Raw genomic sequence first — 24,826 nt, forward strand, 5'->3', positions numbered from 1 at the left:
AAACGTCATCCAACCAGTTAGCCTCATCATAATGCTGAAACCATGCATTGACCAGCACTTGCAGCATGAATGCAACAGGCTTGTCGCCTTGGTAACCAAATGACACAAGATGTACTTCTACTTTTAAAATGTCGTAAAACTTTTTTTCTTCCTCTTTTTGCAAAAAATAAAAAATAAATAAAATAAACCAACTTTAATCATTTAGAATATGGACCAGACACGTTACAGTTAAGTTTTTATTGATTTTATTAAGAAAAAAAATGTTACAAAATTATATTGAGCAGCAGCATAATCCTGTTAATAATCCCTAACATGTTCACATTTACTCAAAAGTACATTGAAACATGGCTGCACGGAGCTCAAACGACGTTATCTAGCGCCCCCGTGTGGCAGAAAGAGGTGCTGACCAACCCGCAAACAACCACATGGAAAACAATCTTATTTAGGCAATGGTCATTCAATTTCCTGTTCTGATTTCTTCTTATTTTCCCTTTTCAAGTGTAATTTGGAGACTTTTATTTAATATGGTAAAATATTTAAATCAATTAAATGACCAAAAACAATCTAAGGGGGGGAGAGAAACTGAGAAGCCTTAAAACCTTCCAAGGATGGGATGAAAAAATGAAGTGTAACGCATCAGATAAATAGGATATATGTCGATAAATAATTCAACTGTGCACAGAAATCAGTGTTTTCATTAAAGATAAGAATCGGCATGTTTCTGTCTAGTGTTTGGCAAAAATAAAGTCCGTTTTCTAAATTCTCCTGCCTTGAATCGATTACGTACACAAGTGTCTCGACACGCTGGATCCCACAGCAGGAAGGACAGAAGCCGTCTACTCAGCATGTTTGTAACAAAGGAGCACATATAAAAAATAAAAAAACACTAAGTTTTGGTAACAGTTTCCTTCCTTTTAGCTTTTTTTCAGAGCGATCAAAAATGAAAAAAAAAAAAAAAAGTTTTTTCTAAATGAACCCAGAGTCTACAGGTTTGGAACAAACGCGTCTTAAATAATCCCAGCTCTAGATTCCTAGCTTTGGTTTTCGGTTCTAATCCTGAAATATTTTCGCTTTACCCCGAACGGAGACTCTTAAGAAGGCGTAGAGTTCTCTTACTGGCAAATAAACCTTATTTAGGCAGAGAAAAATAAGCTTACATCAGGTTTCGTATGCAAAATTTCAAAGATTTAGTTAATCTTGTAACAAAAAGACGGTTATTTTCAAAAACCTGATTTTTTTTTCTTTCCCCCCCCCACACCGACAACCTGATTTTCAACAATCATAATGAAACTCCAGCCCAAATCAGAGCTTAAAAATCAACCACCCAACCGTACATCCCTCCTCCCGAAATGATTACATCACCAGGTAAATAATTAGAATACATGAAGATTTTTCTTTAACCCAAAGTAAACATTTTCAGGAGGTTCTTACTTTGTAAATCCATTTGAACGTCTCATAGATCCTGGAAACCAACCTAAAATCTTATTAATAACTATAATAATAATAAAAAACCCTACCTAAACAGCATATAAACATTGTCTTGTGTACTTGGGACCAGCTTTAAACTGTCAAAAATGACTCGGACTTGCAGAACAAATTCCTTTTTGTGATTGTTAAATGGATAAATAAATCCCAGACTCTCCGATTGCATAGCAGTGGCCAACAGGAAGTTGGCAACGTCTCTCACGTTCGCGACGGAAAACGGGAATATTTACAGAAGGGGGGGAATGTTGCCGACGCTCGCAGCGTTTCGTTTGCAGTAAAAATGGGAACTGACCGGATTCAAAGAGTGCATTCAGTTGTCTGTCAGCCCTGAACATTCAAGACGGGAACAAAGACTGTTCTAGAGTGTAGCTCCACGAATGTGTAGAAAAGAAAAGAGAAGCAGAATGAGGTAACTTCTTGTATGTAACTAACTACACCTTCCAGCAACTAAACCATCTGTTTCCATGGCGCCCCCTCCCTCTTTGAGTTGTTACTGTAGGCACAAGAGTAAGTCCACCTGGTTGCCTCTCCGTGAGTCTTTCCACAAACTTCCCCCTCCGTTTCCTCTCAGGACTTCCTCTGTCGCAGCGTGTCGGAGCTGCCGTTCAGTTTGCTGCGGCCCGACGCCGCCCCCGCCGGTCCTGCTGCCCCCGCCGGTCCTGCTGCCCCCGCCGGTCCCGCTGCCCCCGCCGCTCCCGCTGCCCCCGCCGCTCCCGCTGCCCCCGGGCTGCCGTTCCCCAGCTGGCGGTCCCAGTCCACGGGTGTTTCCTGTTTGCGCCGGCGCGTCTCTTTGTAACGGAGCGTGATGTCACTGTGAAGTTGGGAAGGACAGGAAATGAGGAGTTAGCCCTGTGGATTGTCTTAGGAGCGAATTTCCTTGACAAGAAGAAACAATGTGGTGGAGAAAATGTAAAAGTCCGGGGGGAAAAAATACATTATTTCTGTCGGATTTTACAATTTGAAACAAGAAAACGGGACCAAAAAACCCCCAAATTTGATGCATTCCTGAAAAGTAAAGCTTATGTCTAGCTCTTGTAAACTTTTCCCACAGGAAAATTCAAGGACTTTCCAAGTAAGTTTTCAAACTTTTTCAGCACCACACTTTGGAGATTTAAAAAAAAAAGATACAAAGGAACTAAAAACAAAATGGTTTCAATTCACGATTATATGACACTTTATCATTATTAATTTCAACCACATTTAAGTGGTCCAAGAACAAAACGGTTAATAAAATGTAAGCTATTATTTCAGTTACTCAGGGGTCAAACTCTAGTCCTCGAGGGTCACAGTCCTGCAGTTTTTAGATGAGCCACAGGTACAAAACGCTGGAATGAAATGACTTAATGACCTCCTCCTTGTGCAGATCAGTTCTCCAGAGCCTTAATGACCTAATTATTCTGTTCAGGTGAGGTGGAGCAGAGACACATCTAAAAGCTGCAGGACTGCGGCCCTTGAGGACTGGAGTTTGAGACCTGTGAGCTACATGAATCAATAACTCATTGGGATCATTAGGAATAACGATAAATATTCATTACATTGAAACAATCCAAGAAAATTGCGGTAATGCGAGTAACATTCTTGCTCACACTGGTTGCTAAGACGCCATATACAAAAAAAGTTACACAATAATCTCTAAAAAAATGTTTTTGGTAGGTTTTCTGGTTTTGAGCAAACAGAAATAATTCTGGTATTTCTACCTGACATAAACCAAGAAACGTGGTTTAACTTCAGACAGTGAGGGGGGGGGAAAATGTGGCTTTTTATTATTTGTATGAAAATATCTGGTTTCAACTGTAAATAATAGGCTTTTTTTTTTTTAATCGAATGTTAAATTTCACTTTATTACAAACTGGTGCAGTTTGAACATCCAGCACCTTTTTCACAGAAACCAAACACTTTCCAAGCCTTGAAAGCTCAACGTTCAAGGATATGAAGCTCCTGTACGGACGTGACCTGGTGGTTCAAACTTTAGTAGTGGAGTTTAGTGAAGAATGTTGTGGTTTTTTTGTAGATTTTGAACAACAAGTCGCTCTGCAAGGACAGAAATGAACTGCGGAAGATGCGACAACGTGATCTGGATCGTTATGGTTCCCAACAAAGAGTCTAAAATAATTTGCATAATTTTTATCTAGAAAACAAACTTAATCAGATGTGCCATTTTATACTGACGCAGTTTTATTCCTCCGAGGACGCTCAAAGCACTACCATACATCCCAAAGGTGTCAAAACATCTGTTTTTCAAAGTGCTGTGTGACGAGAACAAACTCGACTCTCTTCTTACCGGATGAAGAACCTCCACAGAGTCCAGATGAGGATGAGGAAGATGCCCAAGAACCAGCACTGCATGACGGAGAAGGGGATGGGCAGCATGAGGGTGTGGGGGTCGTACTTGACCACGATGAGGAACTCCGTCACCGTTATGGCCGACGCCAGCCACGCCTGCTGGCCCAGCTTTTTGTGGAACTTCCTGTTGGGAGAAGTCACACGACGCGCTATTACGGCAAGCCGATCTGACCCGGACGAGCGTCTGGAGCGATAACTCCGGTACTGACGGGTCGTCCATGAAGTCGTAGATCTCCCTCATGGCCACGCCGCCCACGTTGACGAAGAAGACGAGGCGCAGCAGCACCAGGTAGTGTTCGGGAGGCATCCACAGCACGAACTTCAGGTAGAAGGTGTTCAGCTCCGCCAGCAGGAACTGTGAGGAGAGGAGGTTCAAAAAAACGAAACGTTGATGAATCCAGGAGCAAACAAGTGAGAGAAAACTTAAAAACAGAGGAGAAAATGTGCATTAAATTGATTTAAACGTCTTCTAAAGCACAGGGTGTGTAACTTTTATAGTCCAAAGAGCCTTTTTTTTGACTCTTAGTGCTGCTAAAAATGAAAATAAATAAATCAATCAAAAAACAAACATCTTATTTTTGATGGATGAAACAAGTCATCTTTTAATCTTGTGTACACCAACACAAGATGTTTGAAAACAGAAGGTGTTTGTCTTCTACATCATGCCGACGTTTCTAGAAAATGATCTAAAATTAAAGCATCTAGTTTCCAGCTAATGACACAAAAAAAACAGCATTTTCAGGCAGATAGAAAACCTTGATGATGTTGTGATCTTTTTTGGTAAAAGGTTTTTGCTTTAGGATGAGGGGGGTTTTCGGCTGTATTGAAATTTGTTTATTTCCTTAAACTGCAATTGAAACAATTTTTTGGCGTCACACAAGTCATGTGATCAACAACCGGATGTTGCTACTGGCAGAAATGACAAAGAGGACGACAGGAAGTGGCAAGAGGATGAAGATGTCATTAATGACTTGTCGAGTGAACAAACTTATTCACGTGTGATTTCAATTGCATTTCTTCTTTAATGGAAACACTGCAATTGCAAAATTGGATGTTGTTTTTTTGACATTAGCGAAATATTAAAGTTTTGAACACATCTGTGGTGGAAACACAGCCATTGTAGGTAGCTCCAGAGTTACACAACCCTTTTCTGAAGGCTCAGCTACTTTGCACAAATACTCACCCCTTAAGCTTTTCACATTTCCTCACACTACAACCAAAAGCTTCAGTGCCTTTTTAACCAGTCATGCGACTCCAAATGTGTGGAATCTAATCTCAGCATAAACACAGCTGCTCCTTAAGAGTCTCTAAAAGAAAATAATGCTTTAAGGATATGAACTTTGGTTTGACAACATTTGAAAAAAAAGAACTAAGGGGTATGAATAGTTCTGCAAAACAATCTACACAAGCGTTCTTGTCGGAGCTTTGGAGTCGTTTCGCAATGTGGCGACTGCCCAAAGTGACCCAAAGTCCTTTCAAATCGGTGGTGAGATGTCGTTACCATGAAGATAATCCCCAACACAGCGAGCCAGCGCCGAAGGTCCGAAGCCGGCCTCCACTCGAACTTGGCCCAGCTGTACGGTGTGAACTGGAATGCTATGCGCTTTATCTTCCCCCTAGGAGGTAAAGTGATCAGTAGGTGGTTAGAAATGTGAAGAAAAACAAAAATACAAGGGCTAAAAATAAGGTTTTGATCAAATCCTGCCTTTTTTTACAGTTTTACGCAAATCCGACTTTTTCTTTCGTCATTTCAGCTGCTTTATTTAAAAAAAACAAGACAAGAAATAAAACACTCATACTAAAAGAAAAAACTACTTCCAGGTTACACTGGACTTGTGTAAAACTCTGGCAGATTGCATTGAATCTCTCCGGAGGAAGCTGTTCTTCTGAAGCCTTACTTGTACGTAGGAATGTTCCAGAGGCCCTGCCACTGGTACGGCTTCATGGACAGCCAGGCCAGCGTCTTCATGCCGCAGTAGATCCCCAAACCGTTGCACACCAACACATCCATGATCCACTGCGTGGGGGCAGAATAGGTTTCGTCAAAAAGGTCAGTGAGGCCAAGCCGTAATCCACTCACACGTTGTTGGCTTACAACTTTTACTAGGACAAAGTGGGCATCAAGAGACCGACGTCCTGATGATTCCTCTGTTAGCGTCGTCGTTAAAGAAAAGGGAAAATGATCCTTTCAGAATTGTTTTATAGGCCAAACCTTCCCGCATGTTTTATTCAAGGTTTCTGTAGGTTTTACCAACTTATGATGGACTTTTTGAGGACATTATGGATTCCAAACAAATACTCTTTGTTTGGAATCCATCATTTTCACTTGCGTTTATTTTGCCAGACTGTGTAATTAAAGCTAAGCAGCAAAATGAAAGAGACAAAAGGGACTAAGATATTAAATTAGATAAAGAACCTTTTGCACAATTAATTTACTGACATGTAGTCTTAATTATAGCTTCAAGCGTCTTGTCTCAAGTGCGTTGGGATAAAGAAGTAAACAGCGGTTGTACGCACATGGTCCCACCAGCACTCTGAGAAGTTTGGTAGCTGGTGCTCCAGGCTGTACTCCAGGAACTCAAACATCACACTGATGATCATACACATCCACCAATCCCGAATCATCAGCGTCTGACAGGAAACACAAGACAAAAACACCTGTTAAAGGTGAGGCTGATCAGAGTGACGGGGCGTCTTCATCTTCAAAATGTCAGTGTGGATTTTCACAGTAAGTAACTACAAAGATGTTCTTCCATTAAAATAACATATTTAAGATTCTGATGTCATATACTCAGATTTTATAAAAGGAGGAACAAAAAAAAAACTCCCAAAATCTTACTAAGTATTTTTAATCTAGTTTCTAGGGCAGGGGTGTTAAACTCATTTTCGTTTTGGGCCAAATCCAGATCATGAACGCTCTTAAAGGGCCGGCTGTGCCAGAATGTATTGATAAAACTTGTTGACAAACTGTAAAAATATTAAGAATTTTTTAAAATTAAACATTATTGAACATCTTTTCAGTCCCTACAGGATTTTGTGATTCTTTTTGTGATTTTTTTGAAATAAAAATTAAAGTGCTTGTGGCACTAATTTGGAAAAATTTGCAAGATTTGCACTTATTTATGACGGTGAATGCGACTTTTTATTACTCGCTGTACAGATCATGGACTATAATCTGACATCCTTTAAGGCTAAGGCAGCTGTTTAGTACAAGTAAAGGTTTATGACAATTTGAGAAAAATCTGCAATAAACTCCAAATTATTAGTGCAAAAAATGGGCAGGGATTTGTTAATTTTTTGTGAATTTCCATGATAATCCTAAAAAAAACTGGAGGGACTGATTTATATAAGTTGTCAGTAAACAGATAAAAACTGCTCTAATTTGAATGATAAAATAATATTTAAGCACTTAGTGTTTAGTCAAGAATCTAGGGGGCCACATAAAAAACTATGGCGGGCCAGATTTGGCCCACGGGCCTCGAGTTTGACATGTTCGAGGGCAAGTATCTTAGTATACTTGAAAAAAAATAAAACTAAGTTACAAGTAACTTTTCTGCAATAATTCCTTAATATTGTTTTTTTTTTAGTTACTAGTTCCATTGGTAGATTATTTCACTTATGGCAAAAGAAAAATGTCTATAAGTGAAATAACCTGACAAAGGAGCTAGTAATTTTTTTTTAAAGGAATTATTGTCTTGCAACAAGAAAAGTTACTTGTAAGTCAGTTTTCTCGTATTTCAAGTGTGCCAAGATATTTGCACTAGAAACCAGATTAAAAATACTTTGCTCAACGGTGTGTTTTTGCAGTGCGAATTGCAGTTCCTTAAGTTGATTGTTGGATAAACTGTCGGTGTTTACCTTTATGTACCATCCCAGGAAGTGAGCTGGAACGAAGCCATCCATCTTATCCTGCAGAAACAAACAAGCTGATTTCCACATTGTTGCACAGCCAGGATTAGAATCTGTGAATCTACAGCTGCTTTGGTAACAAATACAATCTTTGCACTTATTGATAACTTCTTAAAAAGCAAAAGAGACACATAGAGCAGAGCTGACAGACGAGTCAGTCGATATCCGTCTGTAAAACGGTGTTTCCTTCAGCTTCTCCTCTGGGTCATCATCTCTCTGGAGGATCTGGAGCAGAAACTACTGATGAACAATCTTTGATCCGATGGGTGCCACACTGCTGAACAGCGACGTTGGGCACCGGATTTATCTTCCAAGAAAAATCAACCTCTCATCAACCACGAGGCTGCCAAAGCTAACCTACTTATAAAAACGGGAGAAAACGGATCATGAACGCTCAGTGCTACTTTCTGTTCTTCCATTTTGTCTTTTAACTAGCAGTTTTTTTGGATTTTTCTGCCCGATTCAAGCAGGCAGCAACTATATATGACGCCTCTCTTAAACATCTGAGCCCAATTCAACATGTTGGAAGTGGTGGACTGACCCACTCGGAGGCTGCAATAAATAGAGAGGGTTCTGGGTCACTGCAACAGATGCCGAGAGCAATCCCAAAGGAAAAAACAGTCCCGGTTCTTCTGGAGGTCTGGAAAAAACTCAGGCTTTTAGAGTGGAGCACGTTAATGCAGTTTTAGGCGCCGTCTGTGAGCCGCATGTGGAGGATAAATATTAGTCTTGGTACAAGTGGCTTTTTGGACCTTTCAGAATGGTTCTCAACAACAAACTCAAGTTGTTTTGTCCAGTTTTTCTTTTTATTCTTGCAAAGTTGTATTTCCACAAAAAGAGACACTAACAGTATTCATAGTATGCTTTTAGGTCTGTTTTTCCTCTCTTGGGATCTAATTGCTTCATTATTATTAGTAGTATTTTAGTTTTTTTTTTTTTTTTACATAATTTGCCATCCAACAGGAAGAAAAGAGAGCCATCCTCTTTTTTTAATTTTATGTTTAGCTTTATTGTCAATCCTAAAAATAAAAATAAAATAGTGGCTCTTTAAATATAACAAATTTCATTCAATAGATATTTTGTCTAAAATTACAAGTCGTCAAAAGACGAGTTTTATTTAGTTGCCCTGAGAGTTGAAACCTCATTTGGTTGTAAAAGCTTCAGACCCCTACTTATTCCAGAAGCAGCAACATAATTCAGATCACGACCGGTCTTAGAAAGGCCCAGCAAAGTACAGCTCTAAATCCAGTTGAGATTTTGTGCTTAGATTTGAAAATCACATCAAAGCTTAAGATTAGAAACATGACAAAAGCTTCCACGTTTTTTCTTTTGTTTTTTTTAAGGCATTCAAACATGAAATTCACTGAAACACATCAGACTCTCACCCAGAGGTTGTGAAAAGGATCCGTGGCGTTGCCCGGGTCGTAGATGAGGCAGTTTCCTCCATAGTCGCGCTCCGGCAGAGCGACCCCTAGTTTAGGGTCGATGTACTTCATGAACTGTCGCCCATCGTGCACCGTCTGTTTCATAACATCGTAACGCAAAAAAACACCAACGTTACTTGAAAAGAAGCCGTTTTGCAGATCTATGGAGGACTGATCCTGCCAAAATTGTCCACATACAAGAAATAAAATTAATGGCTTGGGAAAGTAATTATTGTGCAAAATATTGTAAATCATTTAACACAATTTATTTTTTAATTAGTCACCTTTTATTTTTCGGATTTTTTATTTACTTAACTGTTTTTTTTTTTTTTTAAATGACTGTCACTTCTAGATTTACTTTTCTAAAAGTGAATCTAGAAGTTAAGTTTCGCTACATTGATATTAGCAAAACCATATCAACGTAGGATGAATAAGTGGCAGTAGATTTAAAAATGTCTTGAATACAGAATATGAAAAACAAAAAAAACATTTGATTGGAAATAAAATTGAAAATTAAATGGTAACATTAGAAATGTTACTATTAACTCACTGCATAATGTAGTAATCTGTAGAAGTTTTTTTCTTTTTTGGACATTTGGCACATTAATTACTTTACTAAGCTATTTATTTGTTTATTCAAGAATTTGGAAGGATCAGTCTTCCATACAGAACATGGTCATCTTATTAGGGCATCAAACTTTCATCAAGTTCTAGCTTTACTGGAGCTGTTGGCCAGCTGGCTGACCTCTCTAAACTACAGATCAGGGTTGGCTTCTTGACATTTTAATTAAACTGGGAGAGAGAAAAGAGGCTTCCAGTGACCACTACATAGAAACACCATGAACTGAAGCAAAAATCAGTAAAAAAATAAAAATAAAAATCTGACATTTTGGCCGGTGTTTAGGATGTCTTAACGGCTTCCATCCGGTACATCTGTGAGCAGTCCCCGCTCAGATTTAAAGGGAATGAAATCAAGCGTTTCAGTGGAGAAGTTCTGCTGCTTCACGGTCAGAAACAGCCTACAAAGAAGAGCCATTTGTGAAACACTCTACATGATTGGACACACACCTGGAAGAGGATGAAGATGAGGAAGAGTTCATAGACGACACTAACGCAGAGCCAGAACCGCCAGTAAGCTGAAGAAGGAGAACAAACATGAGTCATTTAAAAATATTTGGTACCGTGTTTGTAGATTCAGCTCATTAAAGTTATCCATGGTGCATTCACACCGGGCCTGTTTGGGCCGCTTTGATCCAACTCCGAAAAGTCTGGAAAGCCCGGTTCGTTTGGTGAGGTGTGGACACTCAATCGAACTCTGATGCAGACCTAAAAAGCAAACTCTGGTCCGCCCAAAGAGTTAGCCATCGGTTTGGTTAATGTGAACTCTGATGCAGTTCCAATGCAAGTGTGAACGGCAAGCGGACCGGAGACCGCTCCAAAAGCAGGACGCGGACTACAGCGCAGGGCATTGTGGGAAAATGCAACCAAAACAAACACGAGTCAAGTGCTAGCAGGCGAAATGGCTCATGAAAGACAAAGGAGAAATCCTACAACCGCTAAAATCTGATGCATTCTTATCTGATCCATTTTTGTTTACATTTTCTTGAAGAAGGAAGCTGAACTCGTGTCTTCTTCAGAGGTTTTTCAACTAGTCTGGATTGTTCACACAGTGCAGTGTGAAAATGTAACAAATGTTGCAATATAGAGATATTTATATACACTTCTGCTTCTTTTATGGAGCTGTTCAGACAAATCGGGGCATAACTAAGCAGGACCAGCTGTTGCTGAAATCTCAGTTCCATGGGGATGAAGAAATACTTCAATCTGTTGGTTCTCTTGAGCATCAACCTGTGTGCGGCTGAAACGAGTTTCTCCGGCTGCTGATGACAGAGTCGATGAGCCGATGGGTGATTCTGCTCAACGTTTTCCTCTCTGACAGTTTCCCTGAAGACTCCAGGTTCGAACCCAGATCCCAGAACCGGCCCAGCAGCCTTCTTATCGGCTCCTCTGGTGGCTAAACCTGCTTCCTGTGCGGTTGCATGTCTGTTGCCTGTTGTACATGCAAATAAACGGGGAGCCACAGCACTCAGCGGGCTGTTGTCAAGGTTATTTTGTTTTGTTTTTGTCGAAGTGTTTGAAGCGCTTTCCCATCAGTGTGTCTGGGCACGACGAGATCGCCAGCTCAGGTGTTTGGTTTCTTACATGCTGCTGTTTTCTGGAGCTGCTATTACATTTGACTAAACTCGTTTTCTAAGCTGCACAGTCTTAGAAAAAAAAAAAGAAAATGAAAAAGTGGCATATAAGTGGTGCTTCCATTAAACCAGCACCTAAAGTCGTCTGCCTGGCAGATCGTTCATGCAGAAGTCACACCTCATCTGACTCCAGAGGGACGTGAAGGTAGGAAGGCATAGGAAGAAAACAACAGGCTTCAGAGGACCGATGTAGCTGCTGTCGGTTGTTGCGAGGCGTGTTGTTAGGTTACGGTTGTTGCGCGACTCCTTTGTGCTACGCTGATGTTCCGGTGCGTACGAGATCACGCCATGTTAAGCACACTCCCCGACCTGTTGAGCGAGTCCAGTCATTTCTGCTGTTAATCCTAATGCTGCATTTCTATTGTTACTCTGTATGATTCGTTTCCCCAAGGGAAAAAAAAAAAAAAAGATTTGAAGGATTTTCAGATTTACAACCCGAAGCTCCTAATAGATCACGGCCTCGGGGAGTGGCACAATGACTGAGCTCCTCAGTAACGGCAGCAGCTGAACAAATGCAAAGAAATCTTTCACTGAAATTTTATTTTCTGTGGTATTTCTTAACGGATTTGCTTTTTGTGTTCCGAGTCCGACAGAATGACCGACAAGAGACGTCTGGAAGTTTTGGGGAGGGGGAAAAAAAATCCTAATCATGTGTTTTTAATGTGGTATATTTCACCATTTCATTTTTGAATGGATGACGAGAGAAAAAAATAAGGAAACGCTGAATATCAAATATCAGTTTTTGATCCGTTGACCTCCCGACAAATTTTAGCTGATTCCAAATGCTCTGCAAGAGCTAGCATGGAAAAAAATAACTTAAGAATAATTCTCTTTCTTGCAGTGAGATGATCCCTAAACTACATGGAAAGCAGAGGTGATGTCACAGCTGCTGTAAAACAGGTTCTACTATTACAAACAAAAGTCTTTGGCATATTATAACAGATTAGCACTGATAGTCTCTCTGTGTTTCCTGTCGAGCTCACTCTGACTCCCACAATTTCAAACATTTTCAAATTCAAGATGAAAACTCAAAAAGATAAAAGAAAGCAACTTGAATGATTTGGAGACACGTCATTATGTTTTATAGAAAATAATTATTCCTTCCCTTTTACATTTTCACACTTCACCGACACTGAAATAGCTTGCATTTAAACTTCAGGGTAACACTTTACTTGACGGCGTGTGCATAAGACACTGTCATAAACATGACATATCAGCTGTTATGAACGTGAAGGAGTCTTCATGAATGTTTACGACTGATGTCATGTAGTGTCTTTCAGTAAATAATGACACTTATAATGCAAAGTTGACCATTTTAATGGACTTTTAATACAAGTTTTAGTGCAAACTTTGCATTAAAAGTGTCATTTACTGAAGGTGTGTACAGTTGTAAACATTCATAGACTCCCTCACGTTTATGACAGTGTCATGTCAGTCTTATGCACACCCCGTCAAATAGTGTCACCAACTTCAGTCAGTAACGATCTCCAAATTGAAGAGTGGTGTTGCTACAGTAACATAGTGTTTCAATGTGGTGCGTTTACCATTCAGGAAAAAAAGATTTCAAGTCTGAATAATAGATTTTTTTGTTTTCTCCAAGCCAAACATTTCCAGATCGAGGTCGTTGTCTGATTTCTCCTAATCAGAGAGCATCTCGGATGTTGAGCTCTGAGTAGTGAACCAGATTAGGCTTTCTGGATTTCTAATAATACTCAGTTTCCACCTGCACTGTGAATGCTTTTCATACACCAGGCCTCGGTTATGAAAACACCATGAGACACCTGCTATAGAAGCTGTGAAGGAAAACAGGTGAAGGAAAAAATAAAACTGTTATTTTCCCTGCGAGGAGCTGAGCTCATTCATAGAATGACATGGAGCTTAATACGGATTTGGCTGAATGGGCCAGAAACCAGTGGGTTTTGACTGTGACCTCAATAATTGTAAAAATGACAAAAATAAAGAGAGAAAAAACTAACAAATAATTCATTTCTGTAAAACCTTGAAATCTCATCAACATTTGACTAAAATATAAAAAGATATTTTAGCCATTTCTAATGAATATTCTGCCTTTCCAAGAACACACGTTTGTAATTAAGCATCAGAGTTACAGAGAGCTGGCAGCTAATTTTGTTTGCAGCCACTAAAAGGTTTGTTTTGAAGGGAGGGGCCTATTTATCAGGCCAATTCCTCTGACCAATCAGAGCAAAGGAGGCTGTATGGTGAGGGCAGCTGGCCTTGACCTTTCACAACACAATGAAGGTCAGAGTAACTGTTGCTTAATGACATGATGTCAGTGTCAACAGAAAAGCTTTAGACACTTTAACAGCATAAAAGTATAAAAGTCTGAGGAACTACTGTAGAATAATAGTCAGAGACATTTTAATAGTAGTTTTTATAGTAATCTGATAAATATGGTTGTGTGTTTGGATTAGTTTATTGTTTGTGTTTTAATGTAAAGGAAGATTTTATTTCAAAGTCCTCAATAAATATGACTTTGAAATAAAATCAATCAATAAAATAAATATCTTCATGTTGGGCTAGACAACTTTGCCTAAATATAAAATCTGAGTTTTTCCTACCAGATCTGATTTTAATTGATTTTTTTCCCTCGCTTTCCTCTTTAAAAAAAAAAAAAGAAATTACAAATGACAAAGTATTTTCAAAAGGAGGTCAGTCTGTCAGTCTTCCCTTTATTACAAAATAAATAAAATAAAAAAACTATTTTACCAAAAAATAAACAAAAAATTCCAAGAAAGAATTTGTTTTAATGAGAAAGAAAAAGCTTGGATAAAATGATCAGGATTTGATGTGAGCAGTTCAGTTTGCACAATTTGAAAGATCTGTTACTGACAATAATTTGATCAGAGATAACATAACAGTTAAAATATTTCCATTAAGTATTAGCAAGACTTGTACCAAAATATAACTTCACAAGATGCTCAACATTCCTCTTTGTATTTTAGTATTTTGTGTGTTGACATCTCAGAAAATCGATACTTTATTCTCCTAATGCCAAGACTGTACTCTTGTATTACTTTAGCATCTTAATTAAAAAAATATTAATAGCCAGGCCCTGATATTATGTCATATAGATGATCTGAATTCAATATTTGAATAAAAAGAAGCTGTAAAACAGTCTCATCAAACAAAACGGTGGGCTATGTCCATGCTGACATAAACCTGAACTACATTAACTAAAGGAGTGCATTGGTGAAAAACGAAAAAAATAAATAAATACTGGGTTTCCAAAAAAATTTAATCTTTAAAAACCAAAAATGTTTATTTATTTAGTTTTTGACCAAACAGAGAACAGATTTGATCAAATTGTTCGTCCTACCTGGATGGGGTCGGGTGAAGGGTCCATCTTTGGCCTGCGTTACCCCAAAACAGAGGAACACCAGGATGCTGGCCACAATGCCTCTGCAACGATCAAAGAGACGGACAGGATTCCTTTCAGGATGATTTTTATTTATATATAATGAAAAAAAAAAGTTAAAGGGGTTCCAATTCTTTCTCTCTTTCTCATTTGAACAGACGGAGTTTAGATCTTATGATTGGCGTCGACCAGGAACCCGAAGCAAAGACTAATTATAGGGTTTAAGCAGGTTTCACCAACTCAAATTTAAGACCTGCTGAAGATAAAAAGGCAGAGCTGTAGAAAAGAAACAAAGGGGATCAAAACTGACATTTCTGGAGATTTCTGTGGCTTTGAAGCTTCATGCTTCTCATATGGCATATTGCTCTCTAGCTAACAAGGAAATTAATTAGAGAGCAATATGCTAGCTGCCATGTTCATTTGCTCGCTAGCTAGCAAGTAAGCAAGCAAACACACCAGCTAGCTAGTATTATCTAATGGTAGTATTAGTAGTACTACTAGTATAAGCTCATACTAATGAAGCAGTTATTAGCTCGTACTGGCAGTATGAGCTACTACTAGTAGTATAAGCCAGTACCAGCTAGCTAGTATTAGCAGATAGTTGCATGTTCCCTCAAGAATGCAGTGAGTGAAGATGTCTGTGCACAACTCAAACTTGTGCCTGATAAAAACATCCTGCGAGAAAAAAAACTTGCATAGTATGAGATCAATCGTGCTGCTATGACAAAATTTAAAACCTGTGATTAACATTTTGTTATTTTCCTAAAACAATGGCCAGAGTCATTTTTTGTCAAAAGTGACTGTTTTTTGTTGCAAAAATCACTTTAGGCAAAAAAAAAATGACTTAAGCTGTTATTTTCAGAAGGTGACAATTTTTAAGGCCAACTTAAATTTTCTTTAATGAATTTAAGACATTTTAAGGCCTTAACTCTAGATTAATGAACTCAAGGCTTTTTAAGGATGCACAGTCCCCCTGAATCAGAGCCATGTTATGTTAGGTGATGGTACCAGTCTGGACTTACAGCGTAGGTAGGGATAAGTAGCCAGACGTCGGCTAAAATTAAAGCCAGTGCTGCTTTGCCAGCGAGTCTAGTCACATGAGAGTGTGACTGATTGTGCAAGTGTGTGTGTGGGAGGAGAATTAAGTGTGTGAGTTTGAGAGAGGAGTGCTGCATGTAAACTTTTAAGGTGGGTGCAAACTAATCAGAGGCAGAAAAAGCAATGTCTTACAGAGTGTGTGCATGTGTGGGGGTGTGTGTGTGTACATATGAGAGTGGATCTTTATCCCGACGAGCCGGACTCTGCTGACGGCAGCAAATCCCGTTAAGAGCCTTCCTGCAATCTCACACAGACGCATCAACAAACAAAACGCATCACCGGCTGCAGCTTGAGCTCAACTTTCTGGGAACCTTTCTATCAGACTCGTAAAACACACAAGTATCCTCTTACGGAAGCAAACAAAGCTAAAAATAATAATAATAATATTAAAAAAAAACATACAAGAAGCCACGGCCCCCTCTGAAATCTAAAACAAACACAGAGCAGAACTAGATATGATTCAGTCTGCCTTTTGGGTCTGAACCGTTAGAAAAGGTTTCAGACAGCTTACACGTTCAGCCTCTTATCCACCCGGTAATACAGTCAGAGGAAGGCCTAATGCAATTTAACAGGCAACCAACAGACCCAAGAACAGAAGAGGGACTAAATGCTGCTGCCCAAGTCTGAGGAGATGTGGGCTGTTTTTTATTTTTTGCCACCGGTGTTCCAAGACAAACGTCACTATATGTTAGTGGTTCCGGCACAAACGGACGAAAGTGAATCACATGGCAGCCGCTTGGCATTCCTCCCAGTTTCTGAGGTTTCACAGCTCTATAAAATCCACAGATGCTCGTCTTGAGTTACATTTGAGGGATAAGTTCACAACGTAATGAGTTAGTCACCTGCAACATAAAATAACATAATATACCTCTAGTTACGTTGTGACTAGTATAAAGAACATAAAATTTACCGTTAATTTGTTGTAATTGACAATAACCATAGTGAATTCCTGGCTACCTGAAACATGTTTCAGATAATTCAATTTAATATCTCACTTCTTGTTTCGACTAGTCATAATTCTGAGTAAAGGCGCCATAATTCAAAACATCTAAAATGTACTTTTAGATAGGAGATGCACAGATTCGACTAATTAAATCACAGATATCTTGAAAGCAAATAATGACGAGGCAAAATTAAGAGTTCCACATTTCTCTCAATTAGATTTGACCAGTCAGAAGTCGTTTAAAGATATCTCCAAATAAAGTAGAGATGTAGCATTCTGAAATTTCAATAAAACAATGAAAACATTTTTAATAAAGAAAAAGAATGGGAATATGATTGCCTCACTTTTCAAAGCCGTTTTTAACTGCACTGTGTTCGTCGGAGGATAATGAATAGGAAATTCTTTGCAGATTTCTGAAGCACTTGAATGAATTTCTGCAGTCGCTGTTGCTGAGATCTTTCCATGTTGCAGCATCTTCTGACAGTTTTGTGCCAGAACAAGTGGGGCTTAAACACAAATGTAATTTTAACTAGTTATAATTACGTTTGTGATGTCTTGTAATTACGGATGTGTGATGCTTCAAATGACCAATCCGGTATCAGGTGTGATACCTGGGAAGGAATTTTGACTCGTGAAATTAAAATCTTGAATTATTATTCTGACTGGTCGGAATGTGAATGCAGGTGTCATAAATTACCATTCGGGATGGTCAGAATGTAGTCGTCTCTGGTCAAAACACATTTTTAAGTATCTACGGATAGTCAGATGAAGGCGATTTTATGTTAAAACAGCCTGCCATAAGTCTCCAGTTATAACACTTTTCCTCTTTGTGGTTTTCACTTTGCCATTTTCAAAGCCGCATCTCCGAGGCATCTTTACGTTTGCACCATCAGCCTGGCTAATTAAAAATGCACTCGCAGAAAGTTACTCAAAGACAAACTGGATGGAAACAAATTGAGTCAGTTAATAGTTTTCCTCCTCTGATGAAGTGCTTCCAGCCACATGGCAGGAAGCATAATCCAATCAAGCAGCTCCAGCCGTTTAGTGGAAAATTTCCTGCCCTTCTCTCGGGGGTCAGGCGAAGAGGGGGAGGAAGTGACGGTGGCGGCGCGCTGACCTTTTAGCGTTGTAGGCCGTGTCCTGAGGCGTCTCTTCCAGCAGCGTGACGTAGACCAGGGCGCAGGTCAGAATGAACAGCACCGTCAGGGTGTGGGCTCGCCTGCAGGGGCAGCGAGAGGGAGAGAGAGAGATGGCAGAAATAAGATTAGTGCCATTTATAGACGAAAACACGTTTTGATGCTCGAGTCCTGGAGGGACGGCGGCCATGTTTACACAAGGTGCTGCCAGCTGAGATCTTTTAAAAGTCGGCAAAGGGGAACGACTCGGAGGAAAGTCCGGAGCAAAAGCTGCGGAACTTCATTTCTCTGGAGTGTTCGGTCATATTCCAACAGCCAGATTCATGTAATTTTATGACAGATCCACAGTAGTTTGATGCATAAGTGTAAAAGTGATGGATACACTTTCTCAATCTTTTACAAACAAAAATCTGAGAAGTATATCACATTTGTATTGAGCAGCCTTAACTCTAATCCAGTGCAACTAACTGCCTAGTAAAATCCCGTCATTACTAAACAGTTTCCATCTTTGTGTTCAGCAATAACCAGAGCAGAGATCCATGGTAACTCCAGAGGAGATCTACTGGTTAACCTCTTTGCAACCAGCTACACAGATGACACAGCAAATGCATCTCATAAGGAGAGAGTTTAAACTTTTCTGCCTAAATACAAAACTATTCATGTTTAGATAGAAGAACATTTACGCGCTAAAGAACTCGGTCTACAGGTGTTTTCTCACCTGATAGTGTAGCATACTCGATTTGATTGGGGACCAAAGTTGGAATATTTGTTAAGAGTTTCAGCTGGTGTGATTCTTTTTCACACTGCATTGTGTCAAACGAATCAAAACCTTTAAAAAACCTGTTGTTGGTAAGAAAGAACAATTTCTCCAGGTAGAACCACACAAACACGTTTGTCTTGGTTGTATTTACCCAAAATGCCCTGCGCTATCGTCCACTTCCTCCTGTTGGAGCAGTCTCCGGTCTGCTTGGTGTTCATGTTTCCATTGGAAAAGCAACAAAGTTCACTTCAACCAAACCGAGACCTCAGTTTCTAGGCGGACCAGAGTTCGATTGCACATTGACACCTCCCCAAGCAAACCAGACTTGATAGACTGGAGTTTGCCAAAGAGAACTAAACAGGGCTGGTGGAAATGCACCCAAAGTTGAGACCTAAACCTGTAGACAATCTGTGGCAGGACTTAATACTTCAAGACCAACTTTGAAAGACAGAACAGGCAAAAAGAAATTTGCCTGCATGTATGAAGAGAGAATAGACAGACCCCAGAAGAAGTACAGAGGTAATTGTAGCAAACGGTGGTTCAACAAAGTGTTGACTACAATATACACAATAAATATGCATCATTCTTACTTGAATTTTACAATTATGAGCTGCTTTGTGTTGCTCTAACACACAAAAAAAAATTCATGTTTTTAGGGGAGAGATTTCTGTCTGGAAACTAATAAATTAAGTTTAGCTACAAATAAACTACAGATGGTTAAACTCCCTATCTAGGTTGTTGCACAAACATTATTTCTATGATGTGGACCATCGACTTTCCTCATGAACCAACAACCAAACTTTGGCCTTTATCATGCCATAGTGGTGTCACTCTGATATCCTGTGCATTACTATCTATAGATAGATTTGCTGCGAGGGCAAAGTTTTATTTGACCACTTATTGATAATATCAGGGTTGATTGCCTCTATCATAAGAAATGAAGTAGCGTTCTAACTGGAGCGATGAGCTGAATGTACAGTGAGAGTCGTTGCCGGTTAGGGGCTTAAATTAAAACTTTTCAGCTTCACTTTCTGCTTTTTTTATTTTTAATATATGTAACTGAAAACCTAACTTCAAGCATGTGTTGCATAAAGAACAATTTTCTCTTCTTTTAAGGCATAAAAGGAAGACTTGCCTTAAACTTCTTTTTAAGGACTTGCCATAAAAAGACCACTTGTCTTCATAAAAAGAAGGCAAGTGGTAACGTGAAACTGATAAAAAAAAAATGTTGACATTTTTTTAAATGTAATTTATCAGAGCAGAAATCAAATTAGAAAAAAAAAAAAGTTCAATTTCATATTTTGACCTGGAGATGCATGAACTGTAACATTGGAGATTTTATGGTGATTTTTAGAGCCAAGAAAAAAAACTGATAGAATTATATCACTGTCAAAACAAAAATCAAATTTACAAGACAAAAAATAAAAGCTGTATGTGCTCTTAGCTTCTGAACTCAATATTAACATTGAAACATCGCAATACCAGCCAGCAATTGCCAAAAATTAAAAGTTTAATTTAGCAAAGTGCGATATATCGGCACTGACATCGGTATCGGCCGATATTAGTCTACAGTCTAGCTATCAGTATGATAAATAAAACCGGCCCGATATCGACAACTGATATTTATTTATTTTTTGTTGACATGGTTTCAGGAGGGGAGTGGAGACAGTCGGTTATGTGACATTCATATTTATACAGTGCAGGATTGTGGGATGTTTAACCAAAGCTGAGGTGAGGACAGCAGAGTGGTCATTTTTTTTCCCCAAAGTGTGGAAAGGGCAGTGAAAAATATATGGAAAATAATACCTGCGGCTGTAGCAACAATATCTGTATCGGATATTGGTACAAATTTTCAAATCTGCGCATCCCTGGTCTGTTTCAATAATCTGAGCTAAACAAGAAGTGAATGAAGAAATAAATACATACAAATAAACCCAAACAAACAGACCAGCACCTGCATTCGTATTATTAGGTCAGGTTTTACTTTCTGCAAGGTGAATTCTAACGGCTGCATTTCATGCTGCAATCACAGCTTCCATCAGTCAACCTGAACAACAAGAGCTGCTCTCCAAGTCCTCCAAGTGAGTCATGGCGGCCTTAGTATTTTCTCCTGGTTCCACCTCCTTATCCAACCTGTTCGGCAGGAGGACGAGGGGAGGGCCCATTGTTTGCCTCCAGGCTGACAACCACACAGCAACAACGGAGGAGAACAAATACCGGTTCTGTGTAGCTCAGAGAGCCTGAGATTAGAACAGAGCCCGTTGGTAAACCTGAGGTACAACCAGCAGTTTTAAATGGGTAGAAAAGTTACAGCAATAGAAACATTTACTGCAAATCAGAGTGACGTCCATTCTAATCCTCTTATTCCCCCCACTTCTTAAAATAAAAACCACTTTCCAGTCTGCCCCTACAAGGCAGACCGCCTCTACTTTCCATCTCCTCACCAACTCGAGGCAGGTTTCCTCATCCTCAAACTGTTTTGGGACATTTCTCCACAACCCTCGGTAGACTAAACTTAAAGTCAGATCTGCCTGTTTGCAAAAATAAACAAATAAGAAGCAGCTGCTCTTTTAACCGCTTTCTGCATTTCCAGGCTGACCTGTGATCCGGATAATCACTAAATCCTTCACTCTTATCACTGGCCAGCTGTCACCAATTTTCCACACATGTCTGAGGTGGAGATTACCAGCACTGTCGTTTCCAAAGACGCATCGGATCAATGAACGACTCACTGCACATGTCATGTGGGAAGGATTTTACCGTTTTACTTTGGCTAAACGTGCCTCGTCAAACCTTCTGTTTTATTGCCGTTTCATGTGACAGAATGAAACGTCAATAAAAGGCCGTCTTACTGTAAAGGGAAGCGAAAATTAAACGAAACCTGGTTTTCAAAGTTCAGCCTCATCCATCTTTCGTCAAATCAACAGAACCGTTTGTTTCATTTAGGGGCATCCGAGTACGTGGGAGTTGAATACTAATGCAAATGTTTTAAGATTTTCATTTGTAACTTTTCTGAAATGTGCAGCTGCAGCATGATAAAATGTGGCGAAAAGTCTGGAACAGAGATCGAAAAGATCGAGAGGAAGCAAAACGTCGCCGTAAAAACAAACATAATAATCAGACATGTTGTAGTTTGACTGCATTAGTTTTTACATTTAAGCGCATTTACTAGTTAGCTGAACAAACTCTAGATGCTCGATAAAATAAACCAGCAAATATTTGCACTGTCAGTCTGGAAGACACTTGTTTTTATAAGGGAAGAGGTTGATTTTGTACAAAATGGGGCTGCAGCTAACAATTATTTTTGCAATCGGTTATTCTGACGATTAATCAGAATTGTTTTTAAAATATGGCCCATTCTGAAGATTTTTCCTATATGTACTTAAACAGGGTATCTGCAGGTTGTAGCCAGCCAAACTTAAGACTTTTTAAGACCTTTTATTAATGCTAGCTAGGACAAAATGCAAGACAAAAAAAAAGAAAAGTAAAACCCTTTAAATATAGAAAATTATTGAGGGATCCTGTTGAATCTTATGGGCAAAAACAATCATCCATCCAACTAGTGATGTATTTTCCTTAAAAAAAAAAAAAAAAAAGCTAGCTAGCTAGCTAGCTAGGAAGGGTATATTAGCAGCAAGTTAGCGACCACCAAGTCACAACTTTTTAAGCTTGCCCAGGCACCCTGTAAAGTTTATTTTGTACAATATTAGACAAATAAAGTAAAATGTAAATAAACATAATTCAGTTCCTTTTTTTGATAAGTAAACAAACATTTTATTAGTATATGTATCTGCAGCTAGAAAAAAAAAACTTCTATCATTAACGAATGAAAAGCTAATCTGGCGGGGGGGGGGGGGGGGGGGGGGGGTTATATAATAAAAGGTGATTATTATTATTATTTTTTTACAGAATCTGAATTTGAGTGGAACATGTTTAAAGATAAAGAAGGCTATTTTCTTAAATGCAAGATAAACATTTATATTTTTACAGAGGTTTGACTTAGTCCACCTCTGACTGTGTTGTTCTTTCACCAAATGGCCTGTTTTGTGTATTCTCCACTTAATTAATCTATTACTAAATTATCTGAGAAATATTTCAATAACCGATTAATCACAATAAATCTGATTACTTGTTTCAGCCCAAGTTGAGTCAAACATTTAATACTCTTGCATGGAAATGTGACCTGCCTCCGCCACCGAAGACACGAAACCGTTACACTGAAGAGCCAAGACAGCTAGGAAAAACTGCTGCAGGGAGGGAATGACACGTTCCCAGACCCGCTCCCAGCCTACACAGAACACCACCTGCAGTACAGGACCTCAGGTTTATTTGTCTGCCATCTTCATCTAGTGTTGGGTAAGCAGGGTGGGACACTAGTAGGTAAGCTTGGAAGGAAAACGTGAGTCTGTGTGAGGAAACCCACTAATTCAGCTGTAGCTGTGCTGGAATAAACGGAGGTCACTTGGGGCTGACTTTCAGACAGCCTTGATGCATTAGAAAACAAAACTCGCGGTCCCCCGCCCCTCCTCCCCTCCGTGGGTAGGTGGTCGTGACACCCTCAGGTCCCCCACTCACCAGAAAAAGGTGTTGGTCCCGTCGTCGTACACCTCGCACTCCGCGTTTCTCCGGTGGAGGCTCTCCTTGGACGTCTGCTTCAGCACCTTGGCTTTGGCTGCGGGGCTCGGCTCCGGGAAGCCCACGTCAAACGAGCCGTTGTTGACCTGCTCGGCGGCGGATGCGGCGCTGGCGCACTTGCCGGCGGACACGCCGCTTCTCTTCGACTCGGACTTGGTCATGGCTGGTTGGGTGACTGCCTTCACCCTTTTGAAAGCCGCCCACTTTGCTTTCAAAGAAAAGAAAAGGGGGGGAAGAGGAAGAAGTAGAGGAGGAGTAGTGATCCGGCTCGGTTTGGCTTATCCCTGAGATCTGCTCCTGGTCTCTGTGATCCGCGTCAGCCCCACCCAGGTGGCTGCCAGCATCCTGAGGTGGCCGGTGAAAAATCGACGCAACTTGAACAACAGGGAGGGAGAGAAGAAAAAAGAAAAACACACAACCTGAAAATCACGTCCCGTTCAGTTGTGCTTAGCGGTGAACCTGTCAGGCAGGCGGACCGACGCCGCCTACTTATAAAAAACTATTTAAATGTCATCCGTTCCTAGACTGTCAGCAATGACCACTTCCTCCAAAACACCCTGGGAGGATTTTAAACTGTAGAAGCGAATAAACAAATCAAAGCTCTGCTTTCATGTCACACAGATTGGTTAGCTATTGGTAGCTATTTTTAAATGTTTGACCTTGTCTAGGAGACTTAGTCAACTAAAAGGCTTGTTACTAATTAACCAGCCGGTATAAAGAGACTTCTTTAAGACTGCGTTTCACTATTTATGTCTCTCCTTTTAAAGGACTCAGGACATTTATTAGCTAGCCGCTCGTGTGCGTTTGAAATGTAGCTACGACTACTCACCAGCTGGGTTAATTTGTGTGCTTACGGGCTGTTTTACGGGCGGCAGGAGCCGCTGCCACTCGACACATTATAGCAAATGTCGAAAACAGCTTTTGCTGCTAATGAAAAAAAAAGTTGTTTAAAGCCCGGCTGTACCCACACAGACAGACAGAACCACTGCTGTGCCGCTGAAGCATTGACAATCAACTGCACGCTCCGCACACCATCACATGCTCTGAAACACAAAGGCGTTTCCGGTCATTGCTCTTCAAAGTAAAACGGCCCTCCGTCTCCGGTTCGAAGTGATACGTCGGGGCGGGCGCCATGTTGTGAGAGGCAGTTTCGCGCGGTAAGAGTAATGTTGTTCCAATACGCTGTTTTGACATCTGGTGTGATTTGAATAAAGTGATGCGAAAATTCTGATATTTTGAAGATAAAATAGCAACAATGAATAGAAGTACATAAGGTCATTACACAACAAATTCAGGAAGAAACATTTGTTTGGTTACAAACAGGGAAGCAGTTAGAGGGGGTAGCCTAGCCAGAAATTGTACTATGATATTATAACAATAAAACAACATTAATAATAACCAAGTAGAAATTAAAAAGTATGGTGCAGTAATATTACACTTAGAAGTACTTTTCTTTTGAAATTTA

The 24,826-nt window shown here is 39.8% G+C and overlaps 1 protein-coding gene across 2 annotated transcripts; it reads right to left on the minus strand.

Moving 5' to 3' along the window:
- Positions 1–226: 226 nt before the first annotated feature.
- On the minus strand, positions 227–24,385 carry ptdss2 (phosphatidylserine synthase 2). Of its 2 annotated transcripts, XM_023351524.1 has the most exons (13): positions 24,191–24,385; positions 23,302–23,735; positions 17,948–18,049; positions 14,751–14,833; positions 10,230–10,297; positions 9,123–9,257; positions 7,687–7,737; positions 6,346–6,459; positions 5,727–5,845; positions 5,330–5,444; positions 4,038–4,183; positions 3,767–3,952; positions 227–2,296 (listed from the first exon to the last, which is right to left on the minus strand). In XM_023351524.1, the coding sequence occupies exons 2-13, from the start codon at positions 23,520–23,522 to the stop codon at positions 2,053–2,055; spliced, it is 1,584 nt and encodes a 527-aa protein (XP_023207292.1). In that variant the 5' UTR covers positions 23,523–23,735; positions 24,191–24,385; the 3' UTR covers positions 227–2,052. The 2 variants fall into 2 exon arrangements, with proteins under 2 accessions (XP_023207292.1, XP_023207298.1); XM_023351530.1 differs by lacking the exon at positions 24,191–24,385 and having other exon boundaries at positions 23,302–24,148.
- Between the last annotated feature and the right edge of the window lie 441 nt (positions 24,386–24,826).

The sequence above is a fragment of the Xiphophorus maculatus genome, chromosome 2, assembly GCF_002775205.1.
Source record: "Xiphophorus maculatus strain JP 163 A chromosome 2, X_maculatus-5.0-male, whole genome shotgun sequence".
Lineage (NCBI taxonomy): Eukaryota > Metazoa > Chordata > Actinopteri > Cyprinodontiformes > Poeciliidae > Xiphophorus > Xiphophorus maculatus.

What these genes read in the sequence shown, in the direction of transcription:
- ptdss2 (XM_023351524.1), bottom strand. Translation starts at nt 23,522, where the DNA reads ATGACCAAGTCCGAGTCGAAGAGAAGCGGCGTGTCCGCCGGCAAGTGC. An exon ending in GGGACCAACACCTTTTTCTG is followed by an intron (nt 18,050 to 23,301) that starts GTGAGTGGGGGA and finishes CTGCCCCTGCAG; the next exon opens with GCGAGCCCACACCCTGACGG. An exon ending in CAGAGTGCTGGTGGGACCAT is followed by an intron (nt 5,846 to 6,345) that starts GTGCGTACAACC and finishes GCCCCCACGCAG; the next exon opens with TGGATCATGGATGTGTTGGT.